The sequence below is a fragment of the Rhinolophus sinicus genome, linkage group LG02, assembly GCF_036562045.2.
Source record: "Rhinolophus sinicus isolate RSC01 linkage group LG02, ASM3656204v1, whole genome shotgun sequence".
Taxonomy (NCBI): Eukaryota; Metazoa; Chordata; class Mammalia; order Chiroptera; family Rhinolophidae; genus Rhinolophus; species Rhinolophus sinicus.
The window spans coordinates 125,137,749-125,149,400 of NC_133752.1; the positions used below are offsets into that span (position 1 = coordinate 125,137,749).

The window sequence follows — 11,652 nt, forward strand, 5'->3', positions numbered from 1 at the left end:
GAGCTAATGAAGGTACTGACTGTAGACACTCAGCTGAAACTTCAGTATCTATTCAAGTCACAAGCCTACAGCAACCACATATCAGTTTATTTGTCAAAATCAGAATCCAACACCTGTCTCCACAGTAATGTTACAAAGATGATGATATGGTAATACAAGATGGTGACGGATATTTCAATAAAGATCATCTCCTTGAATCTCAATAGGCTCTCTACGTTTTCAAAATCTACACAGTAAGTCAAACCCATATGGTAATATAAAGATATTGTGATTGAATACAAAAGCAAAACAGAAAGAGATTAAATAAAATGGCTAAACAGAACAGAGGCACCTTAGCCTCAATCTTTTTTAATCCAGGAATTTAGGTTGACTTTCCAAATGTTTGTAAAACACGCCGAGCCGTGCGTAATACATTGAAATGAAATAAAGCCTTATTACTCTTATTGTAGTGTGGTGCACGAAGCAGCAGCTCCTGTTCCACCCGGGAATGATAGAAATGCAGGCTCTTAGGCCTCCTCCAGGCAGAATCTGCATTTTAACAACCCCAGGTGACTTCCAGGTAGACTGAAGTCGGGAAGCCTTGACCTAGAATAGATATGCACACACAGATGGAAACAGCTCCAACAAGAGGCTCATCTCAGCAATGTCCCTTTAGAAGAGACATAAAGAGATCTGGCTGGTTCAAAGGAACTGGGGGTTTAAACTGCATTGTAATACATTTTTCTAAAAGGCAATCCTCACCATCAAAGGATGAAGGCAGGAGGGCAAATTATGAGAGCAGGTCTGAAGCCCCCTTGCCTGCCACAGGCACCCTTAATATTAACCAGGCGTGAATTTCAAAGTAGCTACTAAATACTCTCTCATAGAAATGGCTTACATTATTTATGTGGATGACATACAAGAGGTTTTACAACATGAAATTTCATTTTCTGTTCAACATGGAACAAAAGTAAAACACATCATTGTTTTGAAAAGAAAAAATACAGAGACATATATAGAAGTGGAGGAAGCAGACCTACCTAAAAAGATCATTATTGATGGAATCTTTTAAATAGAAAAATAGATATCTGTGGCAAACTACAGTTACCATGTTTCCATGAACATAAGATAGGGTCTTATATTAATTTTTGCTCCAAAAGACACATTACGGCTTATGTTCAGGGAATGTCATCCTGAAAAATCATGCTAGGGCTTATTTTCCGGTTAGGTCTTATTTTCGGGGAAACACGGTACTATTTTCAGACTGCCAAATAATGTCTTTAGTAGATTTTTATTCAAATTTCAAATTCATTTTCTTGGGTTAAATCAGTACATATCTGTGTAAGAGTAGGTGAAAGCATAAAAGCTTATTTCTTTAACATAAATTCAGTGAGGATTCAGCACCATTTTTTCTTCTTTCAACAGAATGACAAGATTAACCTTCCTATTTTAAGCGAGGTTTACCAAATGACTTCAGGTATACCAGTTTTTCACATCAGCTATAAATAATTGCCTCGCTCAAAAGGACCCATTTCTGCAAATAAAAATGTCTTTTTGCCTGATTAAACTTCTTCATCATCTGAGAACTTCTCTTCCACAAATTCGTAGTTGGAAAATTTGTCATTAGAAGCTTTCTTTGTCAAAATGAGCTCTTTTCAATTGCTGTGGGAGTGCAGTCCTCTAGTTAATTATTGGAGGAGAAGGGGAACATCCTGTTCGAAAAGAAGTATACTTGACAAAGTACTTACTTGGACCCACATATTCTACCTTAAGACATCTTTGACAATCTGAGGCAACAGCTTCAGTATTTACAATACCTTTAACAACACGAAGACAGGAAGGCAGAAGTGGCCAAGAGACAGTTTATAAACAATGAGAAAGGTCCCCAGAGGAATATTGCAGCTGCTGGCCCTACCTCAAGAACTGCTTCTCCCAAATGGCTCTGTAATGACAAGCATCCCCTCCAAACGGAGAAGAGTAGTAGTCAAACCTGTGAATGTAATCTCCAGAGCCATCACCTACGGCTCCCTCTGTTGAGAACACAAATTGCAGGGATGTCACTTCAACATGCACTGACCTTGTAAAGAGTTAAACTACTGACTCTCATGTTTAATCCAAGAGATACCACTAACAGAAAAGAAAGCAGGGTAGACAGGCTTTCATGCTAGAACAAATCAGAAATTAACAAAACAAGAGGTTTATTTTTCCCTTAGTGCTATTACTTGCCTGCCTCTCTCAAAGAGAAGTTTTATAATTTTTGATTTATAAAAGAAATAACAATATGCTTTATAACAATGTCTTAAACATAGACTTACAACCCAACTGAGAGATTAAAACAAAAAAAAACAAAAAAACAGGCTATGGTTTGCATCCTTTCAGTCTCTTTATAGAAGACGTATAAGCAACTGAAAAAAGAAAACAAAATTTCATAAGACACAGCTGTAAAAATTTTACTGGCCTTATTCATCTTTAAAAAAAAAAAAAACAACTTATTTTGTAAGAAGCAAACTTGTGAACTGCATTTAAAATGAATGCCCAAAGAATTCCAAGTATGCAGGCTTATATGATTGTCCTTCTTCCCACTGGATTTTTAAACAGTGTTGATACATGACTGTTTGAAATACTTCAGTGCCATCATTTAACACTGTTCAAAATGTCACGAGCCATATTGCACCCCAGTGGCCACTCTTCAACAAATAACACATCCTTTGAAGTTAAAATACTCCTAAATGATGCCAAGTGAGAATTTCTAGGCTAGGACAATCAAAAATTTTCTACGTCTAAAGGAATCAATGATTTCTAGAACCACAATTTGGGGTGGGGGGAGGGAAACAACAACAACGTTCACTAACAAAACTTGTGCATTTTTCAGTTTCCAATGTCAGTAAATTCCTTTACCCCATGGCAATATTATTATACATTGTTTCCCAATTAAACCAAAATCATAGGTCTACAGTGAACTTGCTTTTCTTTTTTAACTTGAGGCTCCTAAGGAATAATCACACATTTACTATAATAAATTCCACAGAACTGAAGGGTAGTCATCAAAGACAAAGGAATCTGACAGGAACACTTTCTTTGGCCCCAACACCTAGCTCACAGCTGCTATTCCGAGGGCACTGATGTGTGTTTCATTTGACAAATCATGTAATTTAGTCAGTCTCTTGGACTATAACTACACGCTGTGCCACGCTTCATACCCTGCCTCACTCTGATATCACAAAATGTCCCGGTAAAAAAAATCAAGAAACAAAAGCTTACATCAAATTACCATAAGCAAATAGCATCTCCTCTGCCAAATACTACTGTACTTTTAAAACAGATACAGTATCGCTTCCTTCAAGCAAGGTGGAGAGATATGTATACCCTTGGAATAAATAAACGTACACATAATTTTATTTAATTCCACAATAAAATGGAACTTAAAGATGGAGTTTGAATTATCAATTTTAATCTCCTTCCATATAAATTTTTAGACATGAGCAAATCAAAATATCTCTCTCCAACTCATCTTTAAAATCATTTTCAGTTGTTTAAATTAACTGCATCTTATGAAATGCCCATAAACAAAATAAACTACTCTAAAAATGACAGCAATTTTTTAATGTAGACTCTTAAAAACAAATCATTTCAGTGTTCCTGCCTTCTTCAAAATTCTCCTGAGTAGATAGGCTAATTCAATTCTTTCCCATTTACCTGTAAAGAAAAAAAAGGTCATAGTGGAACCCAAAACTGGAATCCCAAAAAGTTCTTAAAACACTGAAATGAACTTTTATATCTTTTATTCGAAGAAACCTTGAGTACCAGAGGAACTGGCAAATGTGATTGAAAAGCTAAACTGTCAGAGAGGAGGAAAAGAGATCAATAGAAATTTGATAGTGCTGCATCTTGTTAGAATTAACTGTGTAGAAAATACAGCCAAAAAAAGTCTATGAGGCAAAAATCTTCAATCCCTATGACCAGTCGAGGAAAATCTAGTTAATTCAAAGAGTTCAGCCACTGCAGACCTCCAAGGAAAACAACTGACCTGGACAGTTAGGAAGGAGACATTTGGAAGAGGTAGTCTAAAGCTTCCTCACATACGAATAATGTGCCAATGAGCAACAGACCAAGGCCAGTTCTAACCATCTACCATGGGTCCTAATGTCCTGGGAAAGAAGGTAAGTCCCAATAAAAGTTTCAAAATGAGTATCAAAATAAACATGAGTAAATCCAATTGAAAATCTGCTAAAGGATAAACTATTGTCATTTTTATCCATCTATCATCAGACTCTCAGATTCAAACACTTTACAGTACCTGCTAAAGTATAGGTAGGAAAGGACAGACAGGTACGGACGCTCATTGACAAGAGTGAACAGCTGCTGTTTGTATTATGCACCATATGTATGAGAAGCCTCTGTCTAATATTCATAATTAGTGAATTATTGAATGTAGTCATTTATTCCTCAAAAATACATACAAATCAAACCTTCAAAGAAACCATTTAGCATTCTGCATCATTACACCTGTAATTATTCAACATATTATGCCTTTCCCATCCCATGAAAAACAGAAGGTACACAGTTCCTGGTGCTACACCTACTAAATTTTTTTCAACTAGGCTCTGAATGAGGAGAGCTATTCCTAGAGGAGAGGTCTTTACGTTCAGCAACCCACTTGTCCTTCTCATCAAGGCTGCCACACTTGTCACTTTTGTGAAGTCATTAAAGTAAGTATCCAAAGCTGACAGAATACTTAGCTTCCAAAAGAGAATCAAAAAATGTAAAGATGAATGTTCCTATGTTAAAAGTATGTTGGGTGAGAATATTAAAGTTATAAGAACGTAGGTCTGTGAGCCACAGATTTCTCAGAGTACCTTATGGGTAAGTTTTGTCCTTTCTGAATATGAAGGTGGGCTGTTTCAGAGAAAACGTGCCCTTCGCCTATGATAAACAGCTGCGCCATCATGGGCATTTGAAACAAGTGCTATTAGTGTGCTGAAGGGTAACAAAGAGGTTAGGAAGACACACTGCGCTCCTAAATCATGTTGGAATCCAAAAGGTTGTAGCTATTTCAGAATTACAACAGCAGGGAATTCAGTGTTTCCATAGGGGCAAAATAACACTGAAAAACTAAGTGTTGATGACGAGACAATGTAAATTAATAATATATAATAATACAGCCAAAATTATATATACCTATGTATGAAAACAACTAAGAGACAGATGGCTGGCAAGCAATTTTCCCTATGGCATTTGCAAATGTCCATTCAGTGCTTGTATTTGGGTCATTTTCTAGGATAAACCCCATGTGACAGGCTCAATAGAGACAAAGCAGAGTGGTCTATACTGGCTCTACATACTTTACATTTACTGTTGAGATGTACTTGTTCAAACAGCAAAATGAACCTTTTCCACATAGATTTGATTAAACAATCAAAATAGTTAGATAATAAAATGTCACATAAAGTATTTCATCAACTATAAATTATATCCACTTACATTTTTTTTCCAGTGGCTTATAAACTGGGAAGGAAATTAGAGTAAAAAAAACACAACTTGTACTCATTGGCTTCTTCCAATAAAGACCTGATGAGACAACTTTTGATACAAACCAAACTTCTTTACTTTTATTTTAGTAACTTCTTTACTTTTATTTTATAAGTAATTCTTTCTAAACATACTTTTAAACATACCAGTCATGCCTTCAATAGTTGAACATACAAATATTTTCAGATACCAATCCCAGATTGGTCCAAGGTAAGTCTATTAGAGAAAACTTTTTAGAGGGAAGTTAGTGTGATTATTTCACAAGGGATCATATCCAGTCAAAACTCAAAACTGACATTAACATTAAAAGACCAATACTTCAATACCTCTAGAAAAAAATGTTTAAAAACTTGTTGTCCTTAAATCCTTCATTCCTCCTTTTTAAATGTTAATCAAAATCTTTATGACTTTAAGTAAAAACATCTTAACTAGTGTTTCCATAAAAACTAAGATTTACATTTACACCCAAATGAATAACTAAACTAGTTTTAATTTAAGAGCAGAAACTTCTGTGGAGCTGCTTCTCCAAGTTTCACCCAATTATTACACAATGGAATAGCTAAGAAACTTAAAGGTAATGTTCATGATCATGGTTGGGTTTAACAAATGCAAAATGGGAAAAAAGGGGAAAGATTTCAAAGCAGCCACAAATGCATTTCCCAATTCCTAAAACTCAAAATGTCGTTGTTGTTTTTTTTAATTAATGTATTATTTTACTCATGAGAATAAAAACATGTATTACTTGCATTATTTCATTTACTTGTTATAAAGGGCATGCCATCAATTAGATGCCTCGAGCAAAATGAAATCAGACTATAAAACAATAGGGTTTATTTCTGTTGCTTTCAAACAAACTGACTCCTCTTTTATTGTTATCTATATGCAAAACATATTAACAGTGCTCTTTAAAGAGAATGAGGGAAAATAATGCAATGTTATCCTCAACAAAATATATAAGAGAGTAGAGAATTTGAGGTCAGCAAGTTTTTCCCACTGACCTAAACACCAAATTTCTCCAGACAATGAGGGGGTCCTTCAAGAAGTCACATGCAACATGACTTAAAATTTGGCAAACAATGCAAATTTATAATTCCAATTTTACTCTAACCACAATTTAGGATTCAATACAGTCATTATGAGATTGAAGGCAATAGGAAAGAGGGTGAAGTTGAATCCATACTTGCTTTTTCCTCAGATATAGTGAATTCTACTCTTCTGTTTCATCGCATCCTAGCTATATTCTTAAGTTTAACAAAGAAACACTTGTAAAATATTAAATTTTACCATAGGGAAATTGATTTTGCTCTAAGAAAGTTTCAGATTACCACTTAATCTCATCCAAGCTACATCAAACACTGAAAGTAATTACATATATACAGTTTATAAAGTAAACTTGATCACTATATTTAAAAGAAATGATAACTTTGAGAAGTACCACAGCAATAATTTTTAAGCTGAAGCAATATAAAGCACTCCTACAGTAAATACCAGATTCTTCAGCTTAAAAAAAAAGTCTTGATTTAGTTAAGCAAGTCAAGCGTAAGAGCCACCTCCCCCAGTGAATGCGGCTCTTCCTTTGCAGCCCTGGCCTCTCCTTACAGAGCTGAGTTTCACAAATGTTCCTGGGGGGGCAGTGGAATCCACAGATGTAGTTTAAACAAAGTTTTCAACTTGTCTTTGTAGTCTGAAATGGAGCGATGGAAATAAACATATTATCATCATCCTAGTTTCCACTTGACTCTCCCCTCTCTTCCCCCTTCACACCCCAATGAGTTCCAGTAGTTAGAAAGAAAGTAGTGTATCTGAGAAACCACAACTTAACAGTGTACAGCTTGGCACTGAATCACCTAAACATGCCATGCAGACACAAAGTAAGTCCTATGCTCCTATTAACATGTATTTCATAATTTTCAGGATACACAAAAACCAAGTTTGATACTTTTAAGATTATATACTCTTAGGAGTATGTAATTGCATATGCAGCTTTGCACTAAGAAAATTAGAGTAAAATATACTTTTCAAATTGCAGCAAAGTATCATTTATACACGTTGATCCTAGACATCATAGGATATATATAATATCTGCATATCATACAGTGAGCATGCTATCATTCAGACAATAGCGTAAGTCATCATATTAAATTCATATATGTGGCTAGGTTAAAGTCAGTAATTTTGACATTCCATTTAACCTACAACATGTAAAGAACTTACGACAACTGTCAACGCTTAAAGCACAAGTTATTTATTATGACACTTGCACCGTTCTCCCTAAGTTATAAAGTCCTAACACTTCTGACTGATGACTAAAGAACACAAAATAAGCACTGAAAGCACAGAAAAATGTACATGTAAATTTAGTTTAATTTTAGCCTTAATCTTTATGAGAGCTTCTTTTGACATTTACTTTTTAAAGAATGGAGAGCAACAAACAATAGCATACACTAGGAAAGCTTGATTTACTCCAATGTTCTACAACAGTTACACTATTATATACAATATTATATAAGTGACTTTTTTTTAATAAGCTGTCTATTCTTGGTTTAAATGCTTACTATTCAAACTGTCCCCAACAGAGTCACTAACTGCCCAGAGCTGTCCCTGAGCATATGTTGTGAAAAGTCACCCATCTTTGGAAGCAAGAGTTTCTCTTCTAATACCTTAGAAATAGCAGGTGCACTATAACCCAAAATTGAAGGAAACAGAAGCAGCTCCTCTCACAGACCATTTATTTCTCAGAGCATGTAGCATAATTGCTAAAATCTGTCCACTGCTTAAAAGCTGAGGAAAAGTTTATGTCTAACAGTGGCTTCCTAGCAACCAGTCTCTGACAGACACTACATAAAATGCATTAAGAAGGGTCTGCAGGCTGTGGTTGCACCTACTGGGATTTCACAATAGACATGTGGGTGGGTGCTCACCAAGATTCACTGACTGAAGGCATACATCCATGAACATGCTTTTAGCCGGAGAGTGGGCACACCAGAGAATATAGAATGTGTCTAATTACCAACCAGGAGAAGATTCTGCCTTCACCTCCCCTCACTACCAACCACTTAGCGTTAGTTCACTCACTGCCTGGCCCTGACCCTGGGGATCCATTCACTTTCCATAGCCCAGAGAGGCTGCTGAAAAGCTGTCAAAGTAAATCTGTGCTCACTTTTTGGATAGTTTAATTTCAATGGAGCATGAAACTCCCCAGGCCCGTTAATAAGTTTAGCCAGGCATACTGTTCTCCCTAATATCTTTTAATTATGCATTTGTTTTAATCGTAATCAGATTAAGTCACCGGAAAGACACAAATTGGAATTTTCCCTAATGGCTATTGGAGCTTTTCATCAGTTTCTAAATACTAACAACGTTTAATAAATAGGTAGAGACATGACCACAACTGTGACATTTTCCAGAAGTCGATGTAGTTTCTTTGACAACACAGTTCAGGTCTCATTAGCCACCCAAACTAACCCAAATGCAAAAGACAACTTCAATCTCTAGGGGCGTCTTCTTCCACTATTAGTAGCACAAAAGAATCGCTAACGTCTAATGTAAAACTCCCAAACAGAAATGAAAGCCCAGGCTTTTATAAAGTGCTATTCCATCGATTGGTGAGAGAGGCGGGGGTAGCAGAAGCGACCAGCAGCAGCATTACCTTGGCTCAAAGTATACTACACGTCAAAAGGGAAAGTTGAAGTAGAGTACGAGCTTCTCTTTCGATTATTTTGGCAACTGTCACACGTGTGTTTTAACCTCGGGAAATAAAAGTGTCCCATCAACAAAAGGAAACGTTACTGGGAAGATCTATTAGGGGGCGGGGAACGGCTTCCTTTCAGCCCAGACGTAAAATCGCTCAATGTGCTTTTGTTTCACCAAGGAATACCTAAGATGTTTTAAAAAATATGTTCATTAAACAGTTTCCTAAATTGCTGCGATTTCCGCTAAAAAACTTAAGCGTCTGCCAACAGGCGAGAAGCAAAGAACCTGCTGCAAACTAGGAACCCAAAGTCCTTCAGCCCGCCCAGCGCGCTCGCCTCCCGGGTGTTTTCGCTTTAGGTGTTAATGTTTACGCGTCTCCTAAACCTTCAGGTGCTGGACCAGTTCCTCCAAGACGCACTTCCAGCCTTAAAGCGGGAAGCGTCAGAGCCACCACGGAGTCGCCACGCAGCCCGTCATCCCTTCTCTCACCCCCTTACCTGTCATCATAGCAGAAATCCGCACTTAGGGTGTTGAGATACAAGGCGAGCCCCAGAGCGCTGCTCACCAACTCTGCAATCATCTCTCCACCGCCTTCCCTCCGGCTCGGCTCCCAGCGCGAGGGCAGCAGCGGCAACAAAAAACAGAAGCATCAATCTCCACCTTCCGCCGCCTTCTCCTCCCAGCTTCACTTTTCCCTCGCTTCCCCACCCTCCGTCCTCTCCCTCCCTTCGGTCCTTCCAAACCACCGCTCTCTTCCTCCTCCTCAGCCCGTCTCCGCAGCGCCTGCGTCCTCCCCGGGTGCGGGCTCACACCGCGCTCCACATGCCCGGCGCCCGCGAGCAGCGAGCGGCGTCCGGGCTCCGCGCCCCCCGGCGGATGCACAGGGCTGGTCCTTCCCGCGGCTCGAGGCCCCCACCCTAACCCATGGCAATTCGAGGTGCCCTAGGTGAGGAGTGGGACGTAGAGGAGGTGGAAGAGTGCGGGATGGGGAAGAGGAACCGGACGGAGCCGGGATCTGGGACCAGCTTGAGGAAGAGAGAGAAAAAGGGGCGGATGGGAGGGACAAGGCGAACCGCCTCCCCTCGCCGCCTCCCGGGCGCACGGTTCGGGTGCCGCTCGGGCTGACTCCAGCCGCTACAGCGGCTGCAGCTCATTCACTCTTTATTAGCTCCCTGCCGGCCCCAGCCCCTTCTCCAGTGAAGTGAGAAGCGGTGGTTGGAGACTCCAGAAGCTCCCGCGTGGGGTTCTCGGCGCTACCCCCCGCGCCTGCGTGGCCAGCCCTCCATCCCGGGTTTGCCCAGCCCCTTTCTCCACCCAGATCCTCCCCTAAGGCTCCTCCCACGCTACCCTCCGCTCGCAGGCTGGAGCTCCTCCCACCCGCCCCCGGGCCTAAGGCTCCTCCTACTCTTCGCCTGCCCTCGTCTTGTTTCTTTCACCTTTGTTTTCACTCGGGAGGGCCCCGGGGACCCGAGGAGGCCTGCTGGAAGACAGCCTGGGAGGGCAGCTAAAGGAGAACCACACCGAGGAGAAGGCGGTCGGTCGCCGGGCTAGTGCCTGGCGGCGCCTGGCACCGGCTGTTTCTCAACCCCAGCGCTGTGTGTGCCAAGCGCTGCCAGGCGTTAAGTCCGGTCTGCTGGAGACTTCTGGGGATCGGGAAAGGAAGAACAGGTTTGGCGAGTGCTGCAGCCGCGGTTGCCACAAACATACACGCCGCCTCTCACACACGCTCATAGTGCGTGAGCCGAAATGGGGAACGGGGGGTATCGGAGAGCTTGGGGAGGGAGGCATCTTAGGAGGGAGAGATTTCAGCTGTGAGCCTACGGTTGTCCCGAATGTAAATGGAAAGACGTGTGAGGAGGGAAATGTTCCCGCAGTAGGTTAAAAAGGAAGGACCCCCAAAAGAGGAAAGAAAGACACGGACACACGTGTGTATACCCCGCACCTGCGGCGGGCCTTTCGTGGTTTCTGGGGGAATGTCAGGCTGACCCAGAGAACATTGAGGAGAGACGCCTCTGCCGCCCAGTACAGAGCTATAACCTAGGAAGGCGGGAAGCTAACGTCCTTTCCTTTCTGCCCGGATGCAGGACTGGATGGAAGACGTCCAACAAGCTGCAATATGGTGTAGAAGAATGGCTGTGCAGAACGAGCTCTGGGTACTAAAGTTTACAGACCAAAGAGGGCCGTGGGCTGCCCGCCACACCTCCTGGCTTGGCCCCTTTCTGCAAGACTCGTGGTTTTGGTGGACCAAGATGAACACTACAGCGGCGCCCCCTGCTGCATGGCAACCACAATGCATGGAAAAGAGATCTATGGAGGGCTCACTCCCCCACTCCCCTTCCGCACCCGCCCCATCCAAAGACAGCACCTAACCAGGAAGCTCTCCAAAACTGAGACAAGAAATTCAGTTGAGCCCCCTGGATGTATGGCAATGGCCTGAAAAGCAAATACTGT

At 40.7% G+C, this 11,652-nt stretch overlaps 1 protein-coding gene across 5 annotated transcripts in view; it reads right to left on the reverse strand.

Moving 5' to 3' along the window:
• TMTC2 (transmembrane O-mannosyltransferase targeting cadherins 2) overlaps window positions 1-10,607 on the reverse strand; it is a 386,679-nt gene extending 376,072 nt beyond the window's left edge. The window contains exon 1 of one of the 5 annotated variants that reach the window (XR_012493906.1): window positions 9,699-10,562. Coding sequence is in view for 3 of the 5 variants with exons in the window: in XM_019754143.2 (XP_019609702.1) it covers window positions 9,699-9,781 (83 nt within the window). In the remaining 2 variants the exon portion in view is untranslated. Of the gene's footprint in view, window positions 1-9,698 lie in introns of all 5 variants that reach the window. The other 4 variants (XR_012493907.1, XM_019754143.2, XM_074325339.1 and 1 more) reach the window with 4 other exon arrangements.
• Between the last annotated feature and the right edge of the window lie 1,045 nt (window positions 10,608-11,652).